The 16977-nt window shown below is 45.2% G+C and overlaps 1 protein-coding gene across 3 annotated transcripts in view; it reads left to right on the plus strand.

Annotated features, from left to right (window-relative positions):
• CDCA7L (cell division cycle associated 7 like) overlaps positions 1-16977 on the plus strand; it is a 73095-nt gene that overhangs the window by 49353 nt on the left and 6765 nt on the right. For 2 of the 3 annotated variants that reach the window (XM_020893053.2, XM_070470224.1), the window contains exons 2-3: positions 10558-10698; positions 14432-14563. In XM_020893053.2, the coding sequence (XP_020748712.1) occupies positions 10636-10698; positions 14432-14563 (195 nt within the window). In that variant the 5' untranslated portion in view covers positions 10558-10635. The remainder of the gene's footprint in view (positions 1-10557; positions 10699-14431; positions 14564-16977) is intronic. The other variant, XM_070470232.1, reaches the window with a different exon arrangement.

Raw genomic sequence — 16977 nt, forward strand, 5'->3', positions numbered from 1 at the left:
AGTGAGTCTTGTAGACAGTGAATGTACAGTTTTATGTGTTTGTACCCATTCAGCCAGTCTGTGTCTTTTGGTTGGAGCATTTAACCCATTTCATTGAAGGTAAATATCAATATGTGTGTTCCTGTTGCCCTTTTCCTAGTTTTGGTTTGTGTGTGAGCTATTATCCCCTTGGTAGGAGGTGTGACCAGTGTTGTGGTGACCAGGCCTGAACTGGCCTCCCCTTTGCTGTGGTTTCACTGCCCTGTCAGAGGTGAGTCTGCCCCCTAGAAGTTGGAGTGGCAATCCCCAGATCTGTTTCTTGTCTGTGTTTCTGATCCACAGCGTGAGGTAGGCAAGATTGGAGCACGCCCACTGGAAGGGAAGCTACTGAGTGTTCCTCCTCTGGAACCGTTTACCTGTTGTATGAGCTTTCGATTACACTGTTGTTGGCACTGCTTTCAGCCCCACCTTAACTATGGGTATGCTTGTAATTGGCCCTGGTGTCTTTCAGATGTTGTTTTCACTGGGCCACCAGCACAGATCCACTGAAGTCAAGTTCCTGGATTTGGAACAGTGATCATAGATCTGGACCCACTGTGGGCTCTGTGAGAGCAGCTCAGACTCTGGTCTGGCTCAACCCCCATGAGTACATGCCTGCAAAGTCTACAGCTGCTAAAGCTAGACCCATCTTGGCTATGGGAGCATTTATTGTTCTTCTAGATGTTCTGTAGGCACTGAGTTGATGAAGCCAGTTGCAGGTCACCCAGTTGTGGGATTATCAATTTGTGATTTGCATAGCTAGTTACATGAGGATTTTTTTTTTGTCATTTTAGATGTCTGAGGTTCTCTGCTAGTGTTCAGCCGGTGTTCTGTGAGAATTGTCCCATTTATAGATGTGTGCTGGGTGCCTTGTGTGGAGAGATGACTCCACTTCCTCCTACTCCCCTACCATCTTGACTCCTGATATATTTTTTTCCTCTGTATTTTTGCCTTTTCCAAAATGTTACTTAAGTGTATTCAGACAATTTACAGTCTTTTTCACTTGGCATAGTAATGAGATTTATTCATGATGTTGTTGTGTTTGTCACTAATTTATTTACTTTTTATTGCTGAGTTAAATCCTGTGGTGTGGTTGTTCCACAGTTTGTTTATCCATTCTCTAGTTGACTTGGATTGTTTGTTGGTTTGAAAATAAAACTGCTAACTGCAAGTTTTGTGTGAATATAACTTTCATTTTACTTGGAGCAGGGTTGCTGGATCATGTGCTGAGTGTATATTTAACTTTATAAGAAATTTCCAAATTGTTTTCCAGAGTGGCCATATGATTTTGCTTTTCCACCAACAGTTTATGAAAGTGCCAGTTGCTCCACATCCTTGTCAGCCCTTGGTATTGTCAGGTTTTCAAAGCTATGGTTTTTCCAGTGGTCATGTATGGATGTGAGAGTTGGACCATAAAGAAAGCTGAGTGCCCAAGAATTGATGCTTTTGAACTGTGGTATTGGAGAAGACTCTTGAGAGTCCCTTGGACTGCAAGGAGATCCAACCAATCCATCCTAAAGGAAATCAGTCCTGAATATTCATTGGAAGGACTGATGGTGAAGCTGAAGCTCCAATACTTTGGCCAGCTGGTGCAGAGATCTAACTCATTGGAAAAGACCCTGATGGTGGGAAGGATTGAAGGCAGGAGGAGAAGGGAACAACAGGTTGAGATGGTTGGGATGGCATCACTGACTGGATGGACTTGAGTTTGAGCAAGCTCCAGGAGTTGATGATGGAGAGGGAAGCCTGGCATGTTGCAGTCCGTGGGGTTGCAAACAGTCAGACATGACTGACTGAACTGAGTTTCTGATAGGTAAATAGTTATATCTCACTGTAGTTTTAATTTGCATTTTTGTAATGATTGTGGATGTCCAACTGTGGATGTCTTTTCTTGTGCTTATCTGCCATCCATTTTTATCTTTGGTGTAATGTCTGCTCACCTCTTGTGTGTGTTTTTAAATTGGGTTATTTGTTTATATTGTTAAGTTCTTGAGAGTTCTGTATATATTCTGAGTATAGGTCCTTTATCAGATGAATGATTTGCAGGTATTTTCTCCTGTTGGCTTTTCATTCCCTTAAGAGTGTTTTTTGAAGAGTAGACGTTCTTAATTTTAATTGTCTAGTTTATACATTTAGAAAATCTATGTTGTGCTCGATGCGTTATCTAAGAACCCAAGGTCTCAAAGGTTTTCTCCTTTGTGAAGCAATAGAAGTATTACTGTTTTAGATGTTATATTTAGGTCTGATCCACTTTGAGTCGTGTTAATAGTGCACGGCATGTACATTTCTTATGAACAAGCTGATTTAATCATAAGAGATTTAAGGAAATGGCATTGTTTATGGAGAAAATGATATGAAACAGCACCCTTTGTGGAGTGTTGAAGGGATGCTTTCCTCTGTGTAAAGGATCTCCTTACACAGATGCAAGATAGTAGACCCTGCAAATTCTGCTGTCCTTGCTATCAAAATTGCTTTCGTAACAGTTTTTCAGAACAAGGAGACTGTAGTAGCGCACACAGATTTCTTGTGTACTGCTCCTTAGGGCTTAAAGTGAATCTTGTTTCCAGGTGAAATACACACTGGTGTTCCTAGAAAAAGAGACAGTTCCTGAAGCTTCATAAAAATCAGCTCGCCAGTAAATTGGCTTTAAAGAGAATCTCAGTTTCTTTTCCTTCAAAAACTAATAGATGATAAATATGTTCCTACTGACTGGGTGGTGGTGTTTTGTTTTGTTTTTTTATCCAGAAGGAATAAATTTAAATATCCTTGAGATACAGAGAAGTCTTGATTTAGAAAATTTTACCTGATTTTAAGATTTCTTTAATTCTATGAATTTGTTGATGCTGCTTATCAGTTACTCATATTTATTAAGGACCTCGGAGTATGCACAGCTCTATTCTTGCTGCTGGAGTGGGGCAGGGTGAGAAAGACAGCTGCCAGCGAGATCCAGAGTGTGCCATGAGAACTACCATGAGAGTCACATGAGAATTAAGAAGGAGGTTAAGATTCATACAAGAGTAACTATTGTGAAATAGGAAAAGTCACATCCCTTAAGACAGGAACAGAAAATGAACTGGACCTTTTATACTCAAAACAGTTTTGCAGACCAGAGCATGGGAGCTTGTTGGAAATGCAGAACACCAGGCCTCTGGTTTGCTTTTTGTTGTGTGTGTGCGCGTGTTTTTATTTTACTGAGGTTTAATTGACCTATAACAGTGTTACTTTCAAGGGGTACAGTGCAATGATGCAGTATTTATAAGAGTTTATAATATTCCTCTGTGTGTGTTTATGACATCTTGTTTATCCATTCATCTGCTGATGGACACTTGGATTGTCTCTGCTTTGTAGCTTTTGGGAATATTACTACTATGAACAAGGAAAGGGTCATTTTTCTCCACAATATTTTTACACTAATTTTTGGCTGCACTGGGTCTTCGCTGTTGCACACAGGCTTTCTCCAGCTGTGATGAGCAGAGACTGCTCTCTAGTTGTGGTGCATGGGCTTCTCATTGCAGCGGCGTCTCTCGTTGGGGAGCATTGACTCTAGGGTGTACAGGCTTAGTTGCTCCTCGACATGTGGGATCTTCCCGGACCAGAGATGTAACCTGTGTTTCCTGCATTGGTAGGTGGACTCTTAACCCCTGGACCACCAAGGAAGTCCCAGGAAGGGCTATTTGTAATTTAAAGTTTTTCTTTTAATATTCTTAACACTTTGGCGTCCAGTACTTCCACTACTGGGCACTAGAGATGTTGTCAGTGACATTTGAAATTTTGACTTTTAAAATGTCCTTGGTGCTCCACAAAGCACCATGAGTTCTGCCATGTGCCTTCCCCGAATGAGTTTAGACCCAGCCTGTAAATCTTTGGTTCTTAGCATTAGAAGCTGACATTTTATAACTGAGAGATTTCTCACCAAGACTAAAGACTCCTCAGTTCTCTGGGGAGGTTGAAGGTTGAGCATACTGGAGCCCCCCGGCTTGGTGGCTTTGCTCTGCTGCGGTGAGTGGCCGTCCTTCCTGGACTTGAGTCAGCACCGTACCACGCAGCCTCTCCCTGAGCTGCTGCCGTCATTCCCGCCTGCGTGGTTCCAGAGCCTGTTCAGTTTGAGTTCTTCGTTCCCAGAGATGAGCCCCAAGGTAGTTTGCAGGGCAGGTAAGTGAAATCTGCAGTCATTTCTGAAGAGGTGCAGTGAATGTGACTGCTTTGTATGTAGGTGCTCAGAAATTCTGAGAGAAAGTCTTTAATTCCTCTTGGATAGAAAGGTGACAGCTTGCAAATTTGACCCCATGCACCTTTCCTAGGAAACACACATTCCCTGGGGAAATGCCTACAAGATCAGAGGCTTAACAAGGATTTATTGATAATCTGCTTTAGGCCAAGCCCGTGTCAGTCAGAGAACTCCAGTCAGAGAACTCCATCCTAGTGTCTTTGTTCCAGTCACAGAATTGAATCTAGGGGCCCCCAATTGACCTTTGATGATACATTGTTATCCCAACAAAGACAGAGTGAACATTTATATATACATTGTATATGAAATAAAGGAAAAAATGGGTGTTTTTAAAAATTTTGTTGCTTAATCACTCCGTCCTGTCTGACTCTCTGCCACCCCATGAACTGTAGCCTGCTAGGCTCCTCTGTCCATGGGATTTCCCAGGCAAGAGTACTGGCGTGGGTTGCCATGCCCTCCTCCAGGGGATCTTTCCAACCCAGGGATCAAACCCAGGTCTCCTGCATTGGCAGATGGATTCTCTATCATCTGAACTGTAAATACGCAGTAAACAGCACCTTTTGTTATTCTTTACAGTTGAGACTTCTGAGGCTCAGAAAAGTTACACAACCTCTTCTAGGTCACATAACTATGAATGTAAGTCTTTTTTTACTTTCAAAGAGAATTTTGATTCCTGTCTGATTAGCATTTATCCTAATACTATGCAAGGTCAACTACTGTAAGTATAATGCACTAGTTGGGAATATTTAATGTTTTAAGTTTTTGCTTTTATATCTTTGGTTTGTTTTGATGTGTCTTTTGATTGGCATTGTAATCAGGTGGAACATAAGCTTTGGGGAAAGGTCTGTGTACTCTGTCCAGGCTACATAATAGCTGTTGAATGGATCACTGCTGATGGAACGGGGAAGTGACAAATCCTGGGGCCTACAGTGTTGACCTGTGTAGCTGGTCTCACATTAGAAGCATGTCCCTGAGAATCCTCCTTCATCAGCTCCTTTGGGTCCCTCTCATGTGATCCTTGCCGCCTTGGTTGCATCTGTTAGTTATTGCACTGAAGACACTTGGATATTTTACAGACTTTTGTTAAATCCCGGGGCTTATGACTGACTGAAGTGCTTCTCTTAATGCCTTTTGAAGTTGGGCAGCAAGAAACAAAGAGCCCTGCACGCCCCAAGAGTGTGTAGTGCTCTTTACTTTTTAGAAAGTGCGTTCTTTGCTTCTGTCCCTGATGGGTAATCACAGCCTTGCTCTGGGCACCTCTGGAGCAGATGCAGGAGGAGGAGCAGGGCAGACACAGCTCACCGCAGTGGTGGCCGTGACGGGGCCCCAGGGCTAATGCAATTGACCATGGATGCACTTTGTTTATATCAGTAGCATCTCCACTCCTTACACGTGCCTCCAGTAAACCATTCCATTGGGTGCTCCTTCTTTGAATCTTCATGTCAAAGCAGGCTTCTGGGCCAGCAGGGTTTTTTGATTCATGGAGTAATGGTAAGTCAAAAAGTGCCACTTAAGGGACTAAACTCGATGACTGTTATGTAAAGTCTAACATACTTCCATAAGTATCATCTGTGTTTCTCTGGTAAAAGTATTTTCTTGGTTGTACTGGTTCTGATGACTAAACAACAATAAAAATGTCTTGGAAAAGACAAAGGAGCCAAACACTGTTAAATTCACCTTCTTAAATGAGGAAGAGTTTTAATTTTTCTCCCAAGAACCATCTCAGATTTAGGCTCTTTTTTTAGGAGCATCTCAGCATAAATGTTAACAGTATTTTTCCTATTCAGTTCAGCTCAGTCGCTCAGTTTTGTCCGACTCTTGGCAATCCCATGAACCACAGCACGCCAGGCCTCCCTGTCCATCACCAACTCCCAGAGTCCCAAACCCATGTCCATCAAGTTGATGATGCCGTCCAACCATCTCATCCTCTCTCGTCCCCTTCTCTTCCTGCCCTCAGTCTTTCCCAGCATCAGGGTCTTTTCCAATGAGTCAGCTCTTTGCATCAGGTGGCCAGAGTGTTGGAGTTTCAGCTTCAACATCAGTCCTTCCAATGAACACCCAGGACTGATCTCCTTTAGGATGGACTTGTTGGATCTCCTTGAAGTCCAAGGGTCTCTCAAGAGTCTTCTCCAACACCACAGTTTAAAAGCATCAGTTCTTCGGCACTCATTCTTCTGTCCCTGATGGGCACAGCTTTCTTCATAGTCCAATTCTCACATCCATACATGGCCAGTGGAAATACCATAGCTTTGATTAGACGGACCTTTGTTGGCAAAGTAATATCTCTGCTTTTTAATATGCTGTCTAGGTTGGTCATAACTTTCCTTCCAAGGAGTAAGTGTCTTTTAATTTCATGGCTGCAATCACCATCTGCAGTGATTTTGGAGCCCAGAATAATAAAGTCAGCCACTGTTTCCACTGTTTCCCCATCTATCTGCCATGAAGTGATAGGACCAGATGCCATGATCTTAGTTTTCTGAATGTTGAGCTTTAAACCAATGTTTTCACTCTCCTCTTTCACTTTCATCAAGAGGGTCTTTAGTTCTTTTTCACTTTTCCTATTATTAGTGGAACTCTAATTCTGTAAGTGTCTGCCTGTTTGTCTCTTGAAGTGATTTCATTAGATGGTTTGTAATTAATTGTCTGACATCATTAATCTTATATTCAGAGTCTGGATTTGTGTTCTCTGGAAGCCAAGTGTTAAAATTCCTTTGGTTGAACCGTTGACCATCTAATCATTGTTAACACAGGAAGCATTAAAATCATGATAAAAATGAGCAGTTAGGGACTGGTGATCTCTCAAATGAACCTGCCTGTTAACATTGATTCAATGTACAGGAAAAAAGGATCCAAAGGATTCAGGAAACTTTGGAATACACAGCTCTGTGTATGCTAGTGCAGCTGTTATTGACAGGGAGGTGTGGGAAAACCCTGAAACCCTTTCAGGCTTCCATGAGGACAAAGTTATTGTCATCATAATATTAAGACACTTCTTGCCTTTTTTTGCTGTGTCAATATTAGCATTGATGGTGCAAAAGCAAAGGCAGGGAAAACTGCTTGTCCTCGCATGGATGAAGGCGGTGACTTCCAACTCTACTAGTAAATGGCTATCTCTTTCTTCATCTCCATGCCACTAGTGTTCAAAGAAACTGTGTTTCACGTAAGCATGTCTTCCTGTAGCAGTAAAAGTTATTTTATTAAAACCTTGACCCCGAGGGCATCTCTCTTAGGTAATGCATAATGACATGTGAGGTACACATCAAGTATCTTTCATGCCCGAGTACATCCATGGTCTGGTTATCTCAGGGAAGAGATGTGGGACCTAGCAGGACTGCCCTGAGGATAGCAAGAGTTCCAAAGAAGTCTTGAGCTTGAATGATTGTTGTCAGTGGTGTTGGTAGCTGTGTTGGTGGGATGTCTGAAACTGTTTTGTGTGGTATGTGGATAGAGCAAGTGGGTAGGTCTATGAGAAGTACCGGGAATTGGGGTTTTCATTGTGGGGAGGGAGATACTACTGGGCTGAGGAAAATGAGCAAGAATCCTGTCATGCTGGGTATGAATTCAAGCTGTCACATTAAACTTAGAGGGAAGGTATTTGTGACACCTCTGCTCTGTCCTGCCTTCCCTGATGGCTCAGTTGGTAAATAATCTGCCTACAGCGCAGGAGACCCGGCTTCGATCTCTGGGTGGGGAAGATTCCCCTGGAGAAGGAAATGGCAGTCCACGCCGGTATGCCTGGGAAGTCCCATGGATAGAGGAGCCTGGTGGGCTTAGAGCCTATGGAGTCAAAAAGAGTCAGACACCACTAAGTGACTCCACCACCACCTTGGTCTGTCCAGTCAAAGCAAAGACACTCTGCTGGCAAAGAGGACACCTAGGTCTCAGAGCTCGATTTCTAAATGCCCGGGCGCCTTGGAGAAATGACTGATTTAAGGTCTGAGGCAAGTACAAGGCTAGCTTGGCATGCTTTTTGTGTCAGAAAGCAAGGAGGTGCTCAGAGACTATTAGGATTGTGTCAAAGTGACACAGAGTTTGACTTGAAGGAGCTTCTGATGGCTGAATTTGGGACAGTTTGGGCATGAGAAAGAATGATGAAACAGTACTGAGTAATAATAACACACTGACTTTAGAAAAGTCCACGAAACTTCCTGGGAGGGAGGGAGAGAGGGACAGACTGGAAGAGAGAGAATAATACATTGCAGGAGAATGCCACCTAATATATGAAAGGGGAATGGTATTAATATTTGAAAATCATTTTGTAACCCCTGAAGTGGGTAATTGATTCAGGTGAAAGTTAACTGATACTGAAACTGCTCTCAGGGAGAATGGATAGTCACAGAATGTCAAATGTCACCCTAGTTATTACTTATTAAGTACCAAGGGCTATAAAGACACTTTTGCTAAGAAGAAATCTGGCAGACCCCACTTTAACTTGATGCTCAAACAGCATCAGCACTAAAGACAGAACCAGGTGTCATGGGCTACCTGCAGAACACAGCTCTGCCCGCGGGGTAGTCTGGCCTGGAAGAAGCAGTCTTGAGTCTGACTGAGCCTCTGTATCCAACCACCAAATTGCAGGGAATCCAAAGGGACCAGAGTCTGTTAAATACCATCCTGGGGCTGCAAAAACCAGAAAACCAAACACCTCTAGACTCAGGCAAACTCTATAGTCAGATGAACCAGTTTCTTGAAAGATCAGTTGTGAGAAAAAAACACGAAGGAGACACGAGGAAGGACTTGAGCCGTATTGACCAGTGTATGGACAGACCCTATTTGGATCCTGATACAAATACATTTGGGAGTCGAAAAAAAATGAGTTAATAATGATTCTGAACACAGACTGTATATTTGCTGGTAACACAGGGTGAAATTACAGTATATTTACAGTTTTAAAATAATTTGGAAGGAGGGCAGTTGGGTCTGGATACAGATGGAACAAGACTAGCTGTAGATCAGTCATTGCTAGGGTGTTCACATGTGTGTTCATGACACTATTCAGTATACTTAGGAATATATTTGACATAATTAAAGATACTGCTAATTAATAGGGAATAGCTTGACGTTTTGCATCTCTTAATACAAGGCATTGAGAAACATATGTCCTCTGTATAGAATTGGTGCCAGTAATATTTAACTTGAATCTATCAGAAAACAATCAGATAAGCTCAGAATGTGTGATATTCTACAAGGAAATTTTCTTGGGTTGTCTAAAAAACGTCAGTGTTACGAAAAACAGCAAAAAATAGTGTCATAAGAGTACCATCAAATGCAGTGAGTGATCCTTGCTTGAGTGGATCCCTTTTGCCCTTAAAAAGTTATGAAAGACATAACTGAAAATAAGAAAAGGTATTATTGAATAAGTATTATTTTGGGTATGATTATGTTCATGTGATTCTATAAGAGAATGTCCTTATTCTTGGGAGATGTGTACTGAAATATTCTAGGGTGAATTGTATGGTGTCTGCAAATTACTTGAAACATATGTGGGTTAGGTTGCCTCATATTAAATCACTGTTTTCCTAGGTTGGAAACATTAAAATATCAGCAGATGCTTAAGGTTCAAGCTAATGTTTGTTGAGAGAGAGAGAAAAAAAAAGCAAGTGGGGGTTGCAGGTGAAGCATATACAAAAGTATATACAAAAGCATATACTATTCTTTGACCTTTCTGTGGGTTTGAACTTTTTCAACATAGTTGGGAACAAACAAGTAGTCAACATATAAAAAAGAACCCTCAGCAAATACATGTTTGTTAGATTAAGTGTGCTGGCAACATTCTCTCTGGGAATAATTGCCTGTAATAGTGTTTAATATAACTAGTTCTAAACTACTTAAATTGATTCAGGATGTAGAAAAATCTTTATTTCATTGTATGAACTTTCATATGACAAAGAAAAGAAAAAATAAAGAACTGTAGGTGGAAACTAAGAAGAGAGGAGCTTAGTGATAAGGAATATTACTTTTTTACAAAGATGACATTTAAAGACAGATCCACTGTAGGGGAGAATGTTCTTATTTTTTGTCTAGAGATCAGAAATGTCTTTTATCTGAATACATATGGCCTTGACATCGCTTGTAAGATAGGATATATCTCCAGAATTTGAAAGAGAACTCTTCTACCCCTTCCCTGGTGGCCATGAGGGATCAGTTGAGGCACATTTTGCTCAGTTATTGGGGTCTTAGGAGTAGCTGTGGCAGATTGACTTCATCCCATGATGAAGTCATGGGATGGTGATTCCTGCTCCTGTAGAAAATTTCCCTAAGTGATTATAACAGTCCCTGATTTTGTTCTCCTTTTTTCCAATTCAAAACAGATCCCTAAGGAAGTGGCTGATATCTTTAACGCCCCCAGTGATGATGAAGAGTTCGTTGGTTTCCGAGATGATGTTCCCATGGAAACCCTCTCATCCGAGGAGAGCTGTGATAGTTTTGACTCACTGGAGTCGGGGAAGCAGGTATGGGTGCCTCCTTCCAAGGCATGTATTTGTCTGGAAGCCTGGATCTTGGTTTGGATATTTTTTTTATATGAACATGGTCTGAAATTGGTGGTATCAGTTAATTGTTGAGCATCTTATTTTATCATTAGTGCCTTCATGTTTCAAGAATCTGGTGAGGGTACCTTGCTCAGTTTTGCTGTTTCAGTCCTTACTGTGTACAAGATTTTTTTTCCCCAGTGAACAGGACCTCACACGATCAGATCTGCTTTCTTTGCCCCCTTGGGGCTGCCGCCTGTGGTGAGACTGTATTGGGAGTGCTCCCACCCAGCTGGAGGGGGCAGGTGGGTCCCATAGGAGTGTGTGGTGACCGTCCGCCTCTGTGCCCCTGCGATGTGGCTCCATCTGCACCTCACTCACGGAATTGCTGGCAAAAGCGTGATTCTTCCCTTAATTCCTTTGATCTGTGGTTGACATAGGTTACAGTTCTCAGAGAGGTAGATTCCTTAAGGTTTATGTTGTGATTTAGTAAGAGTGTGGCCGGAGTATGCAGCCTTCTGCGGCATTGTCTTCTGAGTTCATAACGGCACTCAGAATTCCTCATTCTGCCTCGACCATGGCCTCTCCTCCTAGGCAGTGAGTTAAATCCACCCAGCTTCTACTGGGCAGTGGTGGAGGGAGGCAGTTAATTACGTAAGTGAAGCGCCTGTGTCCTGACAGTTTGTGGGGTCCTCACCTTACTCGATGCCCTGCAGCATGTGACGCCCCTCAGCCGCCTGCTTCCACTGCCCTTGGGCTGGCTCTCTTTCCTCCACGCTCCACGGTTTCGTCTTCAGACCTTCCACTTTGGCCTGGTCTCAGCCGTTGCCTCCCGTTGTTCATGGTGTCGCTTTTCTCTCCAGCACCAGGTGTACTTCTGATAGTGCTTGGATCCATCTTCATTGTCTAAGGGAAATAGGAAACTTACCGTTTCCCCCAGCCCTGGTTGTCTGTCTTTGGCGCTTTTTTTTATCTTTTATCTCTGTCTTCGGAGCTCCTGACCCCTCCCACTGCTCGCCCATCTCCTCGACTCCCTCGCAGGAGTTGAATCTTCTTCCGCGTCCCTCACCTCCATCCCTTCCCTCCTCTCCTCTCTTCAGCCATCGTGGTCCTCACAGCCCTTTAGCTGAGCTCCGGTCACCACCAGTCTCACAGGTGATGAAGCGGAAGCGTGGGGAGGTGAGCGATGGACAAGGCCCCACATCTGGGAAGTGACTGGGCCGGGATGTCTGCTGTCTCAGAGCCCCACTTCTCAGCCCCGAGGCCTCCCCGTCTCTCACCCGCAGGCTCAGCCGCAGTAGGCGCCCCTCCGCGCGCACCGTCCTACCCCCTGACTCCCCAGGCTCCTCATCCTGCCTCTGCGCTCGCAGTGCTTTTCTGGCCTCGACCCCAGTTCAGATCCAGGTCAGACGCGTCTCAGGGGATTTTCCTACTTTCTCTGCACCATGGTGCTGTGTCTCCCTTACAATGCTGATCCTCGCCATGGGGACCTGGGGACTTGTCCACCTCCCTTACCAAGTGGTAAGCTCCGTGATGGAAGAGGCTCACACTTGAACCGACTTTCCAGCTTCCCTAGATCAGATCCTTTTCCTCTGGTTTCCTGCATGCAGCACCCACGGGTGAAGGATCCTGGTCTCCATGCTCCATGTCTGACCGGCTCAGCTGCCATCACTTTCCAGTCTGTTTCTTCATGTTCCGTGAGCTTCAGGAGAGGAAAACATCACCATTCTGTTAGCTCCTCTTCTGATCTGTCATTTGCTTACATTCTGATCATGATACATATAGGTCACCCAGGCCCATAACATACTGCCTGGTACTGATTTTTAAAGATAACAGCCAGTTTTCGGAGAGCAGAGAGCTGTGTCAAGGTTGTAGCCAGCAACGCAGGAGGCTGTGAGGAGTAGATGTTTGCTTCGTACAGACCCTTGCTGAAGAAAGGTTTCACACCCTGTGAAAGCAGGAGCCTTGGTTTAGGGCTGCGGCCGAGCTGGTTTTCTCCATCAGAACTGGCCACCAAAGTCCTGACCTCGCCCTGGCTGACGGCCGCCTGTGAGACTAGCTCCAGCACAGAAGGAGCCAGAGGGCTGTGGGCGGGAGCTGCTGTCCCCAGGCGTGACCCGCTTGGGCCCGGCGGGGACGTGGGTAGGCGGTGAGTGTGCACAGGCCCCCGCAGCCCACAGGACTGCGCAGCAGCCCGGGGCTCCTGGGCCAGGTGTTTCCTGCCCTCGGGGGTGGTGGGTTTCCTTGGGAGCCCACCACAAGCACCGTCCTTCCTTCATGATAAGCCCGGGCCTGTGCAGCCCTGCCCCCACCGCACGGGCTCCCGGTCCCATCCGTTCTAACCCCCGAGAGAAGCCCCGTGAGCTTGCGCACAGTCCGTGCAGCGAGTCCCGACGCTGCTCTCCCGAAACACAATTTGAATTTCACTTTAAAGAAACTTCTCTTTTGTGGTGATTTTTTTTTTTTTTAAGCAGCTGCACCACAGCTATCAACAAAGGAACAAAATAGCTCAGCGCACTCACTCCAATTACCCATAATAATTCATAGGAGACATTTTTAAGCTTAAAAAAAAAATGCTGGATATAGGCATTTCTTTCTGTGTCCTCCTGGAAGTTTTTTCCCCTCATCTATTATATCTATTTTTCTCCAGAGATTATCTGAGCTCGAATAAGTATGTAATTAAAGTCAGGGAGAAGGCGGGGGGAGAGAGGCTCTCCCGCCGGGAGTGGTGTGATGAGGGGTCACTGCTATATTGGGTGTGGGAGGGAGCGACGCTAGTGGCAGCTGGGGACACAGGCTCCAGGCTTGGCTGCCAGCTTGGAGGAGGCTGGTGTATGGGTCCCCGTTCTGTCCCGAAATTCATTCTTTTCCCCTCCTTTCTTTCAAGTTTGCCACTTATTTCTGTGAGTTCAAAAGATAGAAAAAGTTCAGTGTCCTCTCTCAGCCAGCCGTGTGCCATCTTTCTTGGGGCTGACTTGCTGCCTGTGGGTGGTGGCGTCTCAGCTCCCACGAGAGACGGGGCTTTCCGGGGGTGGGAGGGTTGGGGCTCTTCTGTCGGTCCCCTGTGGTAGAGGGTAATGGAGCCACTCTGCCCCCTCAGCGGTGGGCGGGGAGGGGTGTGGAGGCCCGTCCCTGCAGGGAAGCCTGCTCTGGGGGAAGGGGCGTCTCCCCTGGGAGGGGCCCGAAGGGTGCTGTTAGACAGGAAAGCCAGCGTGTGGGGAAGCTAGGTTTTCTCCTGTCATCTTCTCTAGCATTTTTCCCCTTCTCTGTCAAAGTGGACGTTTCTGATGGCCTGTGCTGGAGGGAGAAACTGAATTCCATCCACCCTTACTGGTCAGCCAGCTGACAGAGGCTGTGGCCATTCTGATTTTCGGAAATTGTCCAATTTGTAGGTCTAAATTTCTGCAAATTCTAGAAAATACGTATATATGTGTGTGTGTGTCTGTGTGTTTATTGTGTTAAAAATATGTGTAAGATTTACCATTTAACCATTTTTAAGTGCAGGTGAGTCTCCAGTGTCCTGCCTGCAAGACACTTGAGCAGCACTGAGTACCTTCACAGGGTCTCGCGGCTTCCCCCATGATCTGTTTCCAGAATGTTTTCATCACCTCATCATCTCAGACAGAAACTCTGTACCCATGAATCGTTCACTCGCACTGCCCCTGGCCTCTGTTTTTCCTTTTTTCCATGACACGTATGTGTGTTTTTAATTTAGCAGGATGTGCTTTTCCATTCCAAATACTTCACAGAAGAGCTCAGAAGAATTTTTATAGAGGACACTGACTCAGAGATGGAAGATTTTGAAGGATTTACGCAGACTGATCTCAATGTTAATAGTAACCCAGAGGTAATGGGAATAATTACCCACGTGAGGGAGTGTGGGTTGTAGTATTTTTAGTCCTGTTTCTGAATTGTACTTCTACTTGTAAGAAGTCTCTTCACACATGAAAAGGTTTTACTTTTTCTTACATGTTCATCTTCTAAGCCAGTTAGCGAAATGTAAAAACTGGCTATTCCAGGGTGAATTCCTGGTCCAGTGATCCATTATGCTCTTAGGGAAAATCTAGTTCTCTTTCCGAGGTACTTTTGGAGTTTGGGGGTGCATGTCCCAGGCGTCCCTTATTGTCCTTATCGGAGAATTTAGTTCAGATGTTTTGCACCTCTTCTCTCTGAAAAGAGGAGGGTCTGTCTGAGTATAACAAGTTCCTGAAAGTCATTTCTTGTCGTGCGGTAAGCAATGTTCTTGGGTTTGGAGTTACTTTGGCAGAAATTTAGCTGTGGTACAAACATGAGTGTTCTCTCTGTGCATTCTTGATTTGGATCACTGTGGTTTTTACTGATACAGATGCCCTGGGCCTGCCTGATTCTGAAGGGAACCCCTCAGCACATTGCCATCAAGAGACTTGTTGACTGATCTCTTCCTCTTATTCCCTATATTCAGGCCAGTTTGTTGCCAACCAGATTTGAATGTCAGGGTAATTTTGAAGAACGGCCTTTGGATTTTAAGGCATAAGAGTGCTTTCTCCTACCTGAAAAGTAGCACACATTTAGCTCAGAAAGTCAACACACCACTTCCTTCGGTGGTATCAAGGTCAAGGATAGCGAGGTTAAGGCTTGTCATGTTAAGGAGTTCCCAGGGAACCACTCCCGCGTGGAACCTGTGCAGATGGTCAGATACGCTGTACTCAGTAGGTTGGTTTTGTCCTTCATCTTGGCCCGGGGGCCTTTACGGCCTGAAAGCCCTAATGGTAGGCTGCCTTGCTTGATGATGGTTTTTTCCCGTGAATAGCAGCACGGAGTGTGCCCGCCTGTAGGCCCCAGCCCCTGCCCGTGCTTTCTTTACAGAAGTTACGTGTGTTCTGGCCAGCAAGTCTGCAGTTCCTTGCCAGCAAGACACTGAGGTCCTTCCAGATCTTAATCATCTACTCTTAGTGACGTGTTTATCTTCTGGTCTTTAGCGAAGTAATGTCAGGGTGTTCAAAGAAGTTGTTTCCAGCATGGGAAAGCAAAAGTCAATTTTTTTCTCTCTCCCCTCTCCAGAACCTATACATTTAGGGGATGAATTGTGAGAGTTTGTGTTGACTCTGATATAACTCATAGCTCAGGGCAGGTCCACCTGCCTATTTTAAAATTCAGTGAGAAAACGGGCATTGTTGCCTCCCTGCCCAGCCTCCTTCCCACCCTGGCGTGGAGTGGTGAGACCACCTTTTTGATGACAGGGTATGACTCTGCGTTGGTGTCTGGGGGCCCGCTGGCCACATGCGACCCCTCCACAGCTGTGGCGTCGGCCCTCAGGCCTGAGTCTCAGCTGGTGTGCACTGTGCTCTTTCCCCGCCTCGGTTCTTTGTAGTAACGGGCTCCACGTCCTTGGCAGAGAGGTGGAGGTGGGTTAGGTGACGATTACGATAAATGGATAAAGCCAGTTGGGGAGACACTTCTCTGAAGTTGTCTAACAGTGTCTTCACCCAGCTCACCATTCTCAATTCCATAGCTGCTAAGTGGAAACTGCAGGATATGAAACAGATCGTAATCTTACGTCTGCTTGGTGTGTTGTGCATTGATACACACACCAAGGTTTGGATGTCATCTTTTTTTTCCCCTCCTGTGACCTTGTATTTTAACTTGAGTCCAGCTGGAATGTGGAGTGGGGTTGGGCACTGAGGAGGAAGCAAGTCATGAACTGAATCCCGGGCCTCCTCCTGGTGGTGTTCTCAAGTTCTCTTCACAACAGGAACCCCTGACAGGGCTTCCCCAAGCTACAGTGTCCAGCCTGTGGTCAAGGAAAGATGCTCAGGCCATGACCTGGGTCTTAATATCAAAACCCATCTCTGCAGTTGTTGAGTCTTTTGCGTCTGAGATGTCACCTTGCCTTCCATTCTTACTGTGTTTTCCCGAGTAAAACCAAGTTATGTTTTAATACGGGAGAGCTGCACCGAGCGGAGATGAAATTGGGACTGCAGATTCCTGAAGCTGACTGGGCAGATGCCTGCAGCTGCCTGCCCTGCAGGGCGGTCTGTCCGATTGCACCCCTTGGCTCTGTGGGTTACAGAAAGGGGGAGGGGCTGCCCTAGAAAGAGGACCCAGCGTGTCCTGGGGACGCGGTTCCCCCGCTGCCCCCGATGGTGGATTATCTGCCTGCTCCTTGGTCACTTCACGAAAATGAAGTCAGCTCTCCTCTGTTTCTTTTTTTCGTGAATCTTCTTGCAGCTACTTAGGGCAGAATGATATTTTGTTTTTCACTTAGCACTCTTACTCTGTCTG

The sequence above is a fragment of the Odocoileus virginianus genome, chromosome 1 (genome assembly GCF_023699985.2).
Source record: "Odocoileus virginianus isolate 20LAN1187 ecotype Illinois chromosome 1, Ovbor_1.2, whole genome shotgun sequence".
Lineage (NCBI taxonomy): Eukaryota > Metazoa > Chordata > Mammalia > Artiodactyla > Cervidae > Odocoileus > Odocoileus virginianus.